This window comes from Giraffa tippelskirchi, chromosome 8, assembly GCF_054371585.1.
Source record: "Giraffa tippelskirchi isolate mGirTip1 chromosome 8, T2T-mGirTip1v1.2.pri, whole genome shotgun sequence".
Lineage (NCBI taxonomy): Eukaryota > Metazoa > Chordata > Mammalia > Artiodactyla > Giraffidae > Giraffa > Giraffa tippelskirchi.
The window spans coordinates 57,043,965-57,061,285 of NC_137282.1; the positions used below are offsets into that span (position 1 = coordinate 57,043,965).

At 45.4% G+C, this 17,321-nt stretch overlaps 1 protein-coding gene across 6 annotated transcripts in view; it reads right to left on the reverse strand.

Annotated features, from left to right (window-relative positions):
• ADCY2 (adenylate cyclase 2) overlaps positions 1 to 17,321 on the reverse strand; it is a 436,561-nt gene that overhangs the window by 144,656 nt on the left and 274,584 nt on the right. For all 6 annotated transcript variants that reach the window (XR_014062213.1, XM_081520577.1, XM_081520578.1 and 3 more), the window contains one exon: positions 1,351 to 1,499. Coding sequence is in view for 5 of the 6 variants with exons in the window: in XM_081520577.1 (XP_081376703.1) it covers positions 1,351 to 1,499 (149 nt within the window). In the remaining variant the exon portion in view is untranslated. The remainder of the gene's footprint in view (positions 1 to 1,350; positions 1,500 to 17,321) is intronic.

A 17,321-nucleotide genomic window follows, 5' to 3' on the forward strand; every position in this document is an offset into this window, starting at 1 on the left:
CAGATGGTAAAGAATCTGCCTGCAATGCAGGAGACCTGGGTTTGATTCCTGGGTCGGGAAGATCCCCTGGAGAAGGGAAAGGCTACCCATTTCAGTATTCTTGCCTGGAGAATTCCATGGACAGAGGAGCCTGGCCGGCTATAGTCCATAGGGTCACACAGAGTCCGACTCGACTGAGTGACTAACATTTTCACTTTCATTTTAAGCTACAGTTAAATTTATTTCTTATTAATCAATTTCAGAAATCCTTGACCTGAAGTAATCAGACCCAAGGCAGCATCATGCAATGGAAAAAGTCTGAAGTTGGGGGCAAACAGCCTGATTTTGATTCCAGACGATGAGCTACACATTTCAGCTTTGTTTGTGGTTGTTGTTAATAAACTGTTGAATGGAGAGGCGAGTAACCCTGACAACTAACGGAGTCACATGATGAACGAGGCAGGAACAAGTCAGCTCACTGAGAGAACCCAGCCAGAAGGGCAAGCATCACGGCAATGTAATGGAACAGATGGAAGGACAGGCCTCCAGAGAATTGGTACCAGAAACAGGTGGGCATGGAGAATGGTGAGGACCAGAGCGCCTATGTCTGGAGGGGCCAGAGACGATGGGGAGCATGGGAGGGAGCACGGGAGGGAGCACGGGAGGGAGCACCCACCCCAGACTGAAGTGAGGGCCCACCCAGCTCCCGTCCAGAGCTCAGGGGGAAAGAGGTCCTACACGACCTCCCTCCTGACCACAATCCCTTGTTAGTTTTCCAGTTACTAAGATCCCAGGAATGGCTCCCTGCGAAGCATCTGTGACTTCCACTCTTGGACAAGCTGTAACTTTCACTGTAATTTAATTAAGGTGCACACTGTTCACCTACGATGCTGGTACTGGCCATACCCAGAGACCAGCCCCCACCACATTCCTGATGGACAGCAGGACACCCAGCCTCCCTGGAAAGTCCTGGCTCCTCGAGACCTTGCCCCTGCCAAGCCCATCGTGAGGAAGCAGTCTTTGTGCCTAGAGCCCACCGACTCTTATCTTACTGAGATACCGAGTCCTGGGCTCCTGGGACACAGAGAGATCTGACCTGAGAGTTCCCAGATTGAAGGGCCCACCGGCCACTTCTCTCCCCTTTGTAACGGCTGGTCCCCAAATGCAACAAGTAGAAGGGCCTGTTTTCTTATCTGAATGACCGAGAGGCCCTCGCACACGGGTAGGTGGAGTGGACACTATGCTCTGTGCCAAGATGAACAGCTCGGAAGGGCACGTGACCCTGTAAGATGGGGCCTTTGGGTGACCTACATCCGCCGCCAGGCGTCGGGCTCCCCGGCCTCGCAGAGAAGGGAAGACGGCGCGGCGTACCTGACGTTGGTGTGCCGCTTGACGTAGAGGTTGTGGAAGTTGTTGGTGTTCTCCATCTGGCCGGCTTTGGGGCCCTGCAGCCTCTGGATGATCTCAGCCTTCATCTCCATGGCTATGTGCGCCGGCAGCAAGGACAGCAGGAGCCGCTCCTGAAACCAGGTTGGAAGAAGACGGAGAGATGTCACACCACCGAGGTCACAGCAAGGACCAATGAAACCATCACGGGGCCGGAGCGGGGCCAATCTGAGGACTCTGACAAGTTCAAATACAGATTCTAGAGATACATGTTAAAAAAAAATCCAATTTTCCAAGGTCAGAGTGTGTTATTAGATTATTTATTGAGTTCTAAGCATGTGTTCTGCAGTGTGCAAAGAAAAGGAAGGCATAGTTATTTCCCCGAGGATATTATTTATCTATTGTGATTTTAAAGGAGTGAAATGGAAATAATACGAAGATGCCAGAGACCAGTGGTCAGTCGGAGATAGAAGACTCTCATTTTCGCCTACTTGTTCGCTTGAGAGATAAAGTACAGGCTATCTTGCACTTTTGAAAGTTAAGCAATATTCCACATTTCCTAAATAAGATAGTCACACATTTCAAATATTTCATTTCCTCTGTGGTGATCATACAATCCTTTTTCGTGATTCTGAACTATTACAAAGACAGAGTGAGAAATATTAGTCTCTGAGAAAATGTCATCTATGAGAAACTATAGGTAGGTCACAAAGAAATGGCAACATATGAGCCTTTCTTATATTTTTAGTCTTTAAATTCAGTAAATTCTGTACATGATGGCATGCAATATTATACATATGTTAATATGCATTTATTATAGTTAGAATGGCACTTCTTTCATTCCCTTTAAGGAAACTCATTTTTTTTTTTTTTGTGAAGAAGTATCACATAAGGTCAATCTTTGAAAGTTGATATTTACTCCAGAGTACTTTAAACATAAATCTATTATAGAAAACACCACATATTCCTCAGGTATTGTGGATTCAGCTAGTGATATTCAGTGTGTATAAATGGGCATCTGTTGAGCAAAAGAGTTTCTCTTCTTGCACATTTTCTCTTTAACAGATTTCTCTTTGGACAGAGTGATGAGAGTAGAGGAGGGTGTGGGGAAAGTGGGTTTTGCCCCCAGATTCACCGGTCCGCCTGTTTGTCCCCTGGGTCCACCCACAGCGCACATCACTTTGGGACTGTTGGGAACTTTCATGAAGGAGCAGAGGGGAGGCCAGAAGTACATCTTGATGAAGATGAAATGACCCTCACCACAGCCTATCCCCAGCCTGCTCCAGGAAAACACAGGTGCAAAGTCAACAGGAGACTCCATGCGGGCCTGTGTGGGGCCTCAGTGTGTGGTGTGGGGCATCTCTCCATGAACTGGCATGTCTGAGTGTTGGTCATCTGTTCTTTCCTTCCTTCATTCACCCAATCAGGAAACATCCATCACTGCCCACTGAATGCCAGACTCTTGCTGAGCACTAATGATGAACGCACAGATGAAGAGACAGCGTCTCTAACAGCACAGCTGTCAGACAAGATGGAAGGACAGGCTGGTGTTTGCAGGAACCCACACACCTTGGAGAACAGAAGAGAACCAACAGACCAGGAGCCCCCGCCATGCAGCACATGCTTCCAGGAGCTCTCTTTATGTACCGTATCAATACCAGAAAAAGAGTGTAGATATTTCAGCCTTAGGGGAAAAGGATTGAGAGGTCCCCATATTCTTTAGAAAAAAAAGTTTTTTGGAGGGGTAGTGATACCACTAGGTTTTATTGTGGACATTGGCAGTATAACCCCTTATGTGGTTCCTTGCACTCACAGAGATTGGTGATGTGAAGGGCAGTTAAGTGGGAGGCTTTTTTATTGTTTGATTTCTCAACTCCTAGAGGAGTTCCTGGAAAGTAGCATTTTCTCTGTAGTTATTTGCTAAATGAATAAATGCCCTGCTGTGCATTTTATCTGGGGCACAATAAAGAAAACTTCCATTTCAAAGCCTGTGTTCATTGTTGGTACTGCTTATGGTAGAGACCTGGGTAGACAGGGCTTATGTTTTAAGATCAGATTAATGACCTTTTTGGTCATCAGTACCAGGCCTGGGCAAGATCTGGGTCAGCGATCTTCACCCAAACGGAAATTTGACTATTCTGCAAAGCAAGGCAGTGATTATTTTGGGTTTTTCTCTCCGGCAGACAATGACACTGGGAGAAAGAGTGACCGTCTCTGGTGACACGAGAGGAGCCCCAACTTCATATCAGCAGGCTGCACCCAAGGAGAAAAACATTCAAAGTGTCTCCTGGTTGGAAAACCATTGGTAAACACCGGCAACTGCTTGAAATCACATTTTGATTTAATTCCTATTCTGAGCTTGAATTTCCTTCCATTATTCTCCAAATTTCACTAATGACCTAACAATATAACAGCATCATGTTAGCTTAAAGGTGGGGGGGGTGAATTCCAATTTTTGACTAAAGCAAAATTTTAAAAGAGCAGGAACCCTGTCCAACTGCGAGACCTCTCAGCATGCAGACAAGGGCCAAGATGAAGAACAGCAGGAGGATAAAGAATAACTGAGTTCAGTAATAGAAGAAGAAATCAAGTCATGTTTTAGTTTGTTAACAGAACAAGTGACCCCAGAAAAATGGAGCCACTTGGAACTCAGATTGCCAAGAAATTACTAATAATGTGAAAAATGTTCAGTTGCTCAGTCGTGTCTGACTCTTTGCAACCCCATGGACTACAGCACACCAGGCTTCCCTGTCCATCACCATCCCCTGGGGCTTGCTCAAAGTCATGTCCACAGAGTCAGTGATGCCATCCAACCATCTCATCCTCTGTCAACCCCTTCTCCTCCTGCCCCTGATTTTTCCCAGCATCAGGGTCTTTTCCAATGGCATGAAAATTGGATGTCCATGTTTTAAAACTTAGAATAAAACCTGTATCCTTGTTACACACAAATCGAGAGTTCAAAACATTTGGCTGATGATCTAGTGTCTACACAAATCTGATCCCTCTATTATCTCAGAGCCCAATGAAAAGGTAGTGGGATTTATTTTTAAAATAAATGGCACTTTATTACCTTTTGTAATCTTACTATAAAGTAGAGCTATTCCATCATCTACTTGTCTTTTGCTACCCACCCATCAAATATATGTAATTGCCTCTTACTTTCTTTTTTCTACATTTTGGCTTCCATGACCAACCAGATGGTTAGACATCTGGGAAGTCTGAAAGTCACAAAATACGTGATACATCCAAGGAAGTAGTTAGCTGATAGACTTTGCTTCTTAAAGTTTGGAACCGAGTTATGCTAATGTTGCCTTCACTCAACTCCATGTTGGTAGCTATTGAGCACACTGTATGTACTGAGTAACTCTGTATGGGATGATCTCTGTTTCTCTTTCTATTTATTGATCACTGTATTGGATGATTGTATGTGAGGTCAAAATTGTATAAAGGAGTCATAATGTTCAAAATCTATTTAAACACATAGAGAAAATCTAGTGAGAAAACTGTGGAATTGATGTCAACAAAGTCAGGAGACTCATCTGGTCACCCTCTGAGGCATAATGAATGCAGCCCCAGACAGAAGACAAAGGAGGCATGCTACTGTGTGTTAGCTGCTCAGTCATGTCCGACTCTTTTTGCGATCCAATGGACCCTGCCAGGCTCCTCTGTCCATGGGATTCTCCAGGCAAGAATACTGAGTCAGTCAGTTCAGTTCAGTCACTCAGTCGTGTCCAACTCTTTGCAACCCCATGGACTACAGCACGCCAGGCTTCCCTGGAGCTTACTCAAACTCATGTCCATCGAGTCAGTGATGCCATCCAACCCTCTCATCCTCTGTCATCCCCTTCTCCTCCCACCTTCAATCTTTCCCAGCATCAGAGTCTTTTCCAGTGAGTCAGTTCTTCGAATCAGGTGGCCAAAGGATTGGAGTTTCAGCTTCAGCATCAGTCCTTCCAACGAATATTCAGGACTGATTTCCTTTAGGATGGACTGGTTGGATCTCAGTCCAAGGGACTCTCAAGAGTCTTCTCCAACACCACAGTTCAAAAGCATCAATTCTTCTACTGAGTCAGAGATGCCATCAAATCTCTATCATAAAGCAAGCAGACCCTGAACACAGATTTGTTAACTTCTAAAACAGTGACAAGAAATGCTGGCATGTAGGATATAACAGATTATGAATCCAGTCTAGGCTATCTATTTAGAAATCTAAGTGGAATCTGTGTCTACAGAGATGGCTGGTGATTGGCTTAATTAGATTACAACCAGCTTTGTACTTTCTGATGGATGACAGACGAGTCAAGGGCTAAGAAAAGCCAAAGTGTACCAGTCACAAATCTGAGTTGATATCCTTCTGCAGTATTACCTTATGAGGATAACTTGTGTGTCCCTGTGGACTCAGCATAGTCTTCTGTTGAATTTAAAGCTATCAGTTGATTCTCCCATGGTTTACATTCATTTCCAGTCATGGTTCTGGAGCCTATGTTGTTGGTGTCCTAACCATATTCCCTCTCCCTTCCTTGGAGGTCGCCTGCAGCCTGGTCCTTTCTAAATCTAGTTTCCTGTGCCTCAACCCATGAGGAAGTGATTGGTGGATAGATATCCCAGCTCCCGTGCCCACGTCCTCAGCAGGCAGATGCGAGCTTCTCCCACTGTTCCTTCCGAGGGTCTCCAGATGGATTGAGCCCCTGTTGCCAGCTGCCTCTTTCAATAGCTGGAGCTGGATTCTCCCTGATCCACTCCCTCACTCGGCCACCCGAAACCACATCCAACTAACTCCAAATTCACATCCTCATCTTAGTGTTGCTCAGGGTAAGCCTAACTGAGACTTTTGCAAGCAGCTTCGTTTTCTGCCTGGACTTCTTTTCCACCAGGACGTCCTGGTGGCTCAGACAGTAAAGCGTCTGCCTACAATGTGGGAGACCCGGATTCAATCCCTGGTTGGGAAGATCTCCTGGAGAATGAAATGGCAACCCACTCCAGTACTCTTGCCTGGAAAATTCCATGGATGGAGGAACCTGGTAGGCTACAGTCCATGGGGTCTCAAAGAGTCAGACACGACCGAGTGACTTCACTTTTTTCACTTTTTGTTTTGTTTTGTTTTCTGCCTACATTCTGTAATAAGAATACACTAAACCCCAAGGGGCTTCCCAGTTGGCTCAGTGGTAAAGAGTGCATGAAACGCAGGAGATGCAGGAGTCACAAGTTTGATCCCTGGGTTGGGAAGATCCCCTGGAGGAGGACACGGCAACCCACTCCAGTATTCTTGCCTGGAGAATCCCATGGACAGAGGAGCCTGGTGGGCTATATAGTGTATAGGGTCGCACAGAGTTGGACATGACTGAAGCAATTTAGCACACATGCAAACTCCCAAGACCACAGAGCCAGCCTTCCCTAAAGGACAGATTCCATGCACAAAAAAGATGAATTAAATAAAGTAATTCTCTTTCATGCCCATAGATTCATTTAATGACCAAATGTAATTCCTGGTCTTTAATTTAGTCCCATGTGTAGACAGATGACTGGCTTTTTATAGGTAGTTTGAAAAATACAGGAAATCAACTCCATATGTTGTGTAAACCAAATTTTTCTTTTTGTGTGTGTGTTAAAGAATCTTTGAGAAGTTAGAGTGGAATAAAGATTTTGGTAACAGCCTACCAGCCAAAAAGAAAAGAACCCAAGTCTTCTCAATTATCACATGATTCTGGTACCACTGATGGACAGCAAGACCAGTGACCAGAGCCCACGGACAGGAATCGTGTTCTGGGGTCTGCACATGTCCTCTGGGTCATCACGGCGTTGGATAAAGGAGTAAGCCTTAAATGAAAGTCTGTACTTGAACATGCTGAATAAATCACTTTTAAATATGTCTTTCTTGCCTTATAAAGTGCTGTGCTCTGAAAGGAAAGCCCAATATTATGGCACACATGATAAATTTTAACTCAACTCATAATCTGACAAGGTTAATATTTCCATTAATATTTCAGCTTTTTGCTAATGTAGCTGTGTGCCCTGCCAAATTATCTGAAAGCAACACACAAACTTAAGAGCTTAATATGCCGGATATGACTTGGCTACATTATCTCTAAATACACTGGAGAAACTCCTTAAGGGGATTTTGGGAAAATCAAGTTGTCACAAAACTGATTGATACACATCATCACTATTTCTTTCTCTTGTTAAAAAGACTGTCTAGTGACAGAGAATTTGGCTAATTCCAGCCTATTCAAAAATTATCCAGTGAATAGCTCGGCCTCGGTTTGAGAGTTTTATTTTAACACATCTCTTTATTAAGCCTCTAATTAATATTCATTAAATTCATAATTTTTTCTGAGAACATGTTCTCTTAAATTGTGCTTGGTGGAAAGCTACAGAGTTTGTAAATTTCAGTGTACTACTGATCAAAATTCAAGACACTCTCCAACTCCACAAAGCAGATATTTAACTTTACTTTTTTATGCCATTTGAGATTATTTCAGTTGACAGGAAAATCCAATTTAAGCAAAGATGATGTATGCTTAAATTCTGAGCTATCATATATTGATGTACATTATATCCTGTTGCTTCTTTAAACCATGCATGTGATAAATATTTAAAACTGCTGCATTTTCAGAAAGGAGGACCACAAGGACTTGCTCTTTCATAAGAATCAAAATTTTTTTCCTCTTTCAAAATTCTTATTTCTATCTAGTTCTTATTTTAAATGCCATTCAGTTACCTCAGGATGGCAAACCAATTCGATGTATTGATTCTTCTATTGTATTCATTCCTTTCATTGAAGGAATAAATTACAAATTTTCTCCTCCCAACAGAAAGTAGTCAGTGGAATAAACAGACACCAGATCCCTAAGCAGCCACTGTGTTACACGAGGTGCTACAGAGATATGCTGATACACTGTCATTCAATATTGACCTGCAGCAGGAAAGGACCAGGTATACATTTAGAATCAGACACTGAAGACTGTGTACTTGGAAAACACCCACCAAGGATGTGTATCTGTGTCAGTTATTTTCCCCCAGATATATCTTCTCTTGCAGCCAGCTTCATGTGTGCAAGCCTCAGTGAAAAACCATCCTTTATTGCCACCAACCTCTATCACCTGCACACTTCCAAAGTTAAAGTATAGCTTTTGTTCAGTCGCTAAGTCTTGTCTGACTCTTTGCAACACCTGCATGGAAGCTGTCTGCATCAGGCCGCCAAAGGACTGGAGCTGCAGCTTCAGCATCAGTCCTTCCAATGAATATTCAGGACTGATTTCCTTTAGGATGGACTGGTTGGATCTCCTTGCAGTCCAAGGGACTCTCAAGAGTCTTCTCCAGCCTCACAATTTGAAAGCATCAATTCTTTGGCGCTCAGCCTTTCTTAAATTCCTAGAATTTTATGGAACCACAAGAGGTTTTTTCTTAGAATTTGCCTCTTAACTGTTTCAGACTGAAACATTCAGTAACACAGAGGAATGGACGCGAGTGCTCACAACCCCAGACCACGGCCAAGACAGTTAAGAAGGACTGCAGGAAAGGAGAGGCCTATTGAGATCTTGACAAAGAAGACAAAGGGAAAGCTGAGTTCATGCTGCAGTTTGAAGGGTCACTTCACCGAACTGGAAGAGGACGAAGAAGGGCGAAGGGCTCTGGTGTGCTGTGTGAATGGCCAGCGTTTGTGTGCAGAGGGCAAGTCAGCTCGCTTGTTACACAGCTAAGGGAAGCCGAAATGCTTTGAGCAAGTGAAAATCAATATGCACTTCGACAAGTCACTGTTCCCTTTCACAAAACCTTTAAGCCCTTTTGTTGCATTCATATGTTGTTGTCTCATTTTATAAACCCTGGGTACATTAAACTCTACTTAAATTTAAACACTTCTGACCAAAAGGGGGGCAAAATAGATAGAGCTGTGGCTCAGAGCTGGTAGAGGGAGGTGGTACTCACTAGGGAGTCAAGACCTGATGAAACTTGCATCTTCCAACTTTATGGTCACTGATTTCTCATCCTACTGGCTAATTTGTAAGCTCAGCAGAAGGATTAAGACAGCTGGGGTGCTTTTACAGAGCACATCAGTAACAAAAGATGGAAAGAAAGAAATGATCACTTACATGCGATTACTCTCCAGTGAGGAGAAGTTAGAGAACACAAGGCTAAAGTCAAGTTATAAAGTATGTTTTTAGTCACTGCTACTGCTGCTAAGTCGCTTCAGTCGTGTCCGACTCTGTGCGACCCCAGAGACGGCAGCCCACCAGGCTCCCCCGTCCCTGGGATTCTCCAGGCAAGAACGCTGGAGTGGGTTGCCATTTCCTTCTCCAATGCACGAAAGTGAAAAGTGAAAGTAAAGTCGCTCAGTCATGTCCGACTCTTCGCGACCCCATGGACTGCAGCCTACCAGCCTCCTCCATCCATGGGATTTTCCAGGCAAGAGTACTGGAGTGGGGTGCCATTGCCTTCTCTGGGTTTTAGTCACAGGTGACAGTAAATTGATACTTTTAAATTCAAACTGTTAACCATCAATTCAATTCTTTAACACAGAGCCTCTAGAGGGTCTTCGTGGTGGCTCAGACAGTAAAGAATCTGCCTGCAGTGCAGGAGACTGGGTTTGATCCCTGGGTCGGGAAGATCCCCTGGAGAAGGGAATGGCAACCCACTCCAGTATTCTTGCCTGGAGAACCCCATGGACCGAGGAGCCTGGCGGGCTACAGTCCAAAGGGTCGCAAAGAGTCAGACATGACTGGGCAACCAACACTTTCAGTGGAAAAAACACCACTCATAATGTAGAAAGCATTCAATCCTTGGGTGGGAGACTATGGAGGTCCTAAGATAAGAGGCACAGCTCTGTTCCCCCACCAGGCAGCGGGACACATTGGTACCCAGAGCAAGATGGTGGGAGGTCTATGAGTATCACAGTCTCTCAAGGCTGCTGCTCCCACGAGCTCTGAGACGACACACCTCAACACCAGGGCTGTGAACACACCCAAAGGGGAGCTCATCATGCAAACAGACCTCCACATCCACACACTAAAAAGTGAAAAGTAAATGCTCCAGATTAACAATGACTCTGGTCTGATTTGCCCCTCCAAGGTCATCTGCCTACATGCAAGGAACACCCTCCAGCCTGAAACAGGCAAAGTCGGTTGAAGAAAATGCAGAGACGCTGTGTGAAGACTGACCCCTTTCCTGGATTCTGGGGAAAAGAGAAACTCAGTGTGTACAGGTGGCTAGGTGATTTCTTTTGAGAAGAAGGAAAGACGGAGATGCTGACAGAGGAGACGATAAGAAGATACAGACAAATACATGAGATCAATTGTATTAAACACATTATTGACCGGAGACATAGTAATGCCAGAGGTGTTAGTTTCTGCAAAAATCCCCTAGTTGATAAAATGCTAAATACTGCAAGGAGTAAAATGGAATTCTGTAACATCCAAATGCAATCCGTCGATGAAACTGCGCCAGATGACCAGATAACAATGTAGCTGCATACACACAGCACTCGCAGTCACTCAGTCGCTGTTCTGAAATACATGTTCGCCCTTTCTTTCCTTGTTCCTCTGACTGTAAGCTTGGCCACGTGGCTTGGTCTGACCAACGACATGTGAAGGGCGTGATGTGTGCTTCTTCTGAGCAGAAGCTTTAAGAGCCAGTGTGGGGCTTACCATTTCATTTCTATCTGTTCTAGGGACCAGCAGTATCCCAGAGAGAGGCTGTTCTGAGCCCGGGTTGCATGTAAGATGCAAAATGGAAGCCCACCTGTACTGGACAAATACAAGGTCTCTTTGGCATTATCATTGCCTGCTCCTTCAATCTGGGGGTGATTTGTGCCACAGCTCCCATGAGCTCTTTGGACAGATGCAACACTGAAGGGCGTGCACACCAGCCCATGTGCTCGGTCCTTGTGTGCACACGATTTTCACGGATATTCTTTTCTTCTCTGCACAGAGGCAGCTTGGAGTTGCATTAAGCGGGGTAGGAATTACCCGCGGCAGGAACTTCCCCATCTAGTATCAGATGCTTCTCTTCAGTTACAAAAACCAGGGAACACTTCTCTAAAAGATATTTTTCCCCCTAAGGAAAGGCTAAAGTTGTGAGAATTTACCCATTGTATTGGCTGCAGGTGTCATGTTACAGGCTAATCGTTGCTGTTCTCCAAAGTGCTTGTTCTCACTGGATGCAAAGTAATGGGCTTTCATCAGGCTGACAAGCACTCCCACACTTAAGAATGCTGGCTGTGCTGTGTCACACAGTGATGTTCATAACATCAACCATGAAAAGGGCTGAGAGAGCTTGGGAGTGTGTCTGCTGGGGTGCGGGTCTGGCTCCTCCTTGATGCTGGTGAGACCGTGGGTTCACTCAGTTTAATCCCTCAGCAGCTCGAGATTCTAGTCTGGAGGGGGTGGCTTGGTCTAAGGATGGATGTTTGAGTGTATGAGGCGTGATGCGTGTAGAAGAGGTGGGGAGAGGTGAGGGGGAGACTGGAGGCTGTGGAGCTCTGCAGGGCAGACCAGTCCCTCCAATGCTGCTAGTAAGTCTGGCCTCAAAAAAAGCTCTATAAGTTCACATTTGGGACACTCAGGAATTGCTGATCGAAGGACAGACCTCTCTATTACATGGAAATGAATTCCTATTCTTCTCAGGAAACGCCAGAACTCCTCGAATGCAGTTGCTATGCTCTTTTGTTTATTTTACTGAAGTATAGTCGATTTACAATGCTGCATTAGTTTCTACTGTACAGCCAAATGATTTAGTTATACATAAAGGCATATACTCTTTTTTATATTTTTTTCCATTATGGTTTATCACAAGATACCGAATATAGCTCCCTAAGCTATACAATAGGACCTTGTTGCTTTATTCTAAATATAATAGTTTGCATCTGCTAAACCCAAACTCCCAATCCATCCCTCTTCCACCTCCCTTGGCAACTACAAGACTGTTCCCTATGTCTGTGAGTCTGTTTCTGTTTTGTAGATAGATTCATTTGTGTTACATTTTAGATTCCACATACAAGTGATACCATATGATATTTGTCTCTTTCTGACTCACTTCACTTAGTGTGGTAATCTCTAAGTCCATCCATGTTGCTGCAAATGGCATTATGTCATTCCTTTTCATGGCTGAGTAGTATTCCATTGTGTACACACACACACCCCCCATCTTCTTTATCCATTCATCTGTTGATGGACATTTAGGTTGTTCCCATGCAGTTTCTGTGCTCTTAATTCAAGGTTCTTTTCCCCATACTAACTGACTAATTTTCATGTATCAATTCCAGTTCTAAGCAATCTGTAACCATTGTCTCGCTTACCTCTTCCCGGCACCAATGATGTAGGTGTTGTTAATGTCCTCAGTTTTACCAAGAGGAAACTGAAGATAAACTGGTTTGGGGACTCGCTAAGTATCTCCCGTCAAGCCGGTAGTGGAGCCAGGATCTGACCCATGGAGGCAGTCAGTGGGTGGTGCTCTCCTTGACCATCCAGACAGAATAGGAGACAACACGTAGCTAAGCACAGCAAGAAATCACCGCATCCGCCAGCAACGGGGAGCGATTCTGTGACGCATGGTGGTGTCTCTGGGCGTGACTGATTCCTCACCACAATTTTTTGGATGGGGAGACTAATCCTTTTTCCTAATTGTGCAGAACGTGGAGACCTGAACCTCAAAGCAAACCTGGTCTTGGGGCGAGCCTAGAGGCCCCTATGGTGTTGACAGCCCTCAGCCTCTTCTCACTCTTCATGCAAACAACCACCAGAGGTGCACCCTGGAGCACCTGGGGGCACAGAGCGAAGCCCAGTGACTATCAGAAGGGTTTCCTCGAGCAAGGAAGGAGCAGAGGAGGTTTTTGGAAGAAACTGCTTGACATTTTTCCATCACGAACGCAGGACATTGAGGTTGTTGTCATGCAGTTTCTGTGCTCTTAATTCAAGGTTCTTTTCCCCATATGAGCATTTACCTTTTCTCTGCTCTGAATGCAAAGCCAAGTGGCTGGCTTGGAGAGGTGATCCAAATACTCCCTGGCGTGGAGCTAGATGTTCAAGTATATGCTTATTTGTCCTGAAAAATCAAGCCTCCAGGGAAAAGCCTCCAGAGTCAAAACCCTGCAGATAATACCATTTAAATAGTGCACCTGCCCTCAAACACTAATGGTTCCCTTGGGCACCGATGCGGTTGATACCAGGAGATGGCCCCATCATTTCTGCAGGACATCAACTTTTCAGGGAAAGGATAATACATGAGGAAAGAGAGCAGAGCTGAACTAATTCTCATTCTGCTCATAAAGCAATGTCCTCAGCTTCCTCAGATACAAATGAAAGATGCAAGCAACAAACTGTACAGCAAAATCATCACGACAAAAAACTGAAGGGCTGTCACATTCCTAGAATGTTACTAAAAGTGACTCAAATGAAAAGACTGTGGTTAAAAACTCAGGAATGCAAGTGATCTCTGCTGAAGTTTGCTGGACTGTTAATTTGCCACACACCCGATCTATGAGCTAATGTTGTTGTGTGCGCGTGCTCCATCACTCAGTCATGTCTGACTCTTTACGACCCTGTGGACTGCAGCCCGCCAGGGTCCTCCACCCATGGGATTTTCCAGGCAAGAGTACTGGAGTGGGTTGCCAATTCCTACTCCAGGGGATCTTCCCAACCCAGGGATCGAATCCTCATCTCCTGTGTCTCCTGCATTGGCAGGCAGGCTCTCTATCACCACACCACCTAACTTTTATCGTTGTCTTTAGAAAATGCATTCTCTGTACTCAGACTGGAGATTTTCTGTCACCTAAGTTTCACTAACAGATGTGTCTTTGGAGAGAATGGCGTCAGATACTAGCTAAAAACAGCGACGCTGGTTCAGGATCTCAGATGTAACTGTTGGAGCTCAGAGCAGACTCCTCAAGATGTGCCACAGTGACACCCTGGTTATTCTGAATTAAGGTTACTTGAGAAGCAGCCGCTACAGAGCTATGCCTCTGTCTGCCTGAAAAAAGTGAATACACTTCCCCTGTGAAAGGTACACTCCCTGAGCAAGGAGGTGGAGAATCCTTAGTGGCAGAGACAGGAAGTCCAGGACAGAAAGATCCCTGTACACAAACCTTGTTACTTTTCAAATTCACTACCCCAAATGTGGCTCAGTGGTAAAGAAGCTGCCTGCAGTGCAGGAGACCCAGGTTCGATCCCTCGGTCAGAAAGATCCCCTAGAGAAGGGAACAGCTACCCACTTCAGTATTTCTGCCTGGAAAATTCCATGGACAGAGGAGTTTGATGGGCTACAGTCCATGGGGTTGCAAAGAGTCAGAAAGGACTGAGGCACTGAACAGCCAAGTTCAAACTCTGTTTAGATTATTTATAATTAAGCACCCAAGCCTAAATTTGTCTCCTCAGTTCTTCACAAATGTATTGTTTCTTTGTCTAAACACAAAAAAGGCCCGCCTTGCAACTTCTTAGGTCCTATTTCTATGAGTTCTCTACACGCGTATTTTTCCTCCTGTTCATCTGTCTTGTGTCAGCCCGAAGAACTCAAGAGGGTAGAGGGGAAATTTCCCCCTCCCCAGCACATGGCTACCTGACAAAGAAAAATAAATCGTGGCTTGACACTTCTAGAATTTAAGAAAAACAGCTCGTAAGAGAGTTTATCGCTAGTTACACATGATGATAACTCAAGACGAAATCACACAGGTAATGTAGAAGGAAACCTGGATTTGGTGTGCTTGCTAACTCATTTCTTTCCTTGAGGCTATACAGTCTTAAGAATTCATCAAAATTTTAAGTGCGGAGGAAGCAGACTGGCAGCCCACGTGCTGAGCCTTGCCAGGCAGATGAGCTGTGACTGGCTTGCAGGGGCACACAGATGTGTTTGTGCTGAAAACACTTGAACACTGCTAGGCAGGGCACGTAACTTCATGGTACACATTTGCCGTGTCGGCCAGTCCTCTAAATCTGACTTCTCACCTTCAGCGCTGTGGGTATTTGGGGCTGGAGAGGTCTTTGTTTGGGGCAGCTGTCCTGTGCGTTGAAGGATGGTTAGTATTTTCTGTCCGATAGACCTAAAGCTAGACAGGACTTTAGTAGCTCCTACCCACTGGGTACCCAGAGCGATTCCATTCCCATCTGTGACAACCAGAATCATATCCAGGCCCTGCCAAGTGCTCGCTAGTGGGATAGTGGTTACAGTAAAAAAACTCTCCCCAGATTGAGAATCACTGCTCCAAAGTGAGACTCCCCCTGGGGACCTTAGCCTGACTCCTTGTCCCCGTGGCTCCTGCTGCCTACTTTCTTCATCTGTCCCTCCCTGGACTCGTAAAGAAAGCTGAGCACTGAAGAACTGATGCCTTCAAACTGTGGGGCTGGACAAGACTCTTGAGAGTCCCTTGGACTGCAGGGGATCAAACCAGTCCATCCTAAAGGAAATCAGTCCTGAATATTCATTGGAAGGACTGATGCTGAAGCTGCAGCTCCAGTCCTTTGGCCGCCTGATGAAAAGAACTGACTCATTGAAAACACCCTGATGCTGGGAAAGATTGAAGGCAGGAGGAGAAGGGGATGACAGAGGATGAGATGGCTGGATGGCATCACTGACTCAATGGACAAACTCAGTGGAGTTTGAGCAAACTCCCGGAGGTGGAGGACAGGGAAGCCTGGCATTCTTCAGTCTATGGGGTCTTGAAGAGTCCGACATGACTAAACAACCACAACTGGACTCCACAGTCCATCACTTCAATCCCTTTCTTGTCTTCACCTTTTCAGAATGGAAGAGGACACCTCTCCAGGGCATCTCTTGGAAGTCGATCATGACTTCTGCTCACACGCCAATGAACAGAGGTCATCCTGAGGCTTGGGCTTCTCAGATGGCATGGTGGTAAAGAACCCACCTGCCAACGTAGGAGATGCAGGAGACATGGGTTTGATCCCTGGGTTGGGAATATCCCCTGGAGGAGGAAATGGCAACCCACTCTGGTATTCTTGCCTGAGAAATTCCTTGGACAGAGGAGCCTGTCAGGCTACAGTCCACAGTGTCGCAGGGAGTCAGACATGACTGAGAGGCCGAGCAGGGATGCAGGGCACCTCTAAGGGATGCTGGCACGTGTCTTGATTCAGGATGGCATCTGCCCAGGTGAAAAAACCCTCGTGGTATAAAAGAAGGAGAGAATGCATACTGAAAGCAAAAGCAGTGGTCTCTGTCACATTCAGAGAACTCCAGTGCTGCATTTCCATCACCTTCCCTCCGGAGCTGCTCCTCCCCTTGGAACCTTAGTTCAGTTAAATATTGATCATATGCACAGATAACCAAGCAGAAACCATGCCCACCCTTGATAACTCTTTCCTCTTATCACCTCACATCCAGAGAAGAAGAGATTCCTGTCTTTCACACCGTGGAATTTGTTCCTTCCCCTTGACTTATGGCTACTCCCTAGTTCTCAGTCACCCTTGGCATCCATCTGATGAATGAAGCATCTCCTAACTGGACTTTCTACCTCCTGTCATCTCCCCATCCTTTCTCTTCTGCAGAAGAGGTCTTTCTAAAATGTGAAGCAGCCAAACCAGGTCAATCCCAGCTCTGAATGCTTTTATGGACAAATCCTAAACCCTCCAGTATGTCACAAGATACGCTGTTGTTCAGTTGCCAAGTGGTGTCCAACTCTTTGTGACCCTATGGACTACAACACACCAGGTTTCTCTGGCCTTCACTGTCTCCTGGAGTTTGCTCAAATTCACGTCCATTGAGTTGGTGAGGCCATCCAACCACCTCACGTCTGTTGACCCCTTCTCCTCCTGCACTCAATCTTTCTCAGCATCAGGGTCTTTTCCACCAAGTCAGCTCTTTGAATCAGGTGACCAAAATATTGGAGCTTCAGCTTCAGCATCAGTCCTTCCAGTGAATATTCAGAACTGATTTCCTTTAGGATTGACTGGTTTGATCTCCTTGTAATCCAAGGGACTCTCAAGAGTCTTCTCTAGCACCACAATTTGAAAGCA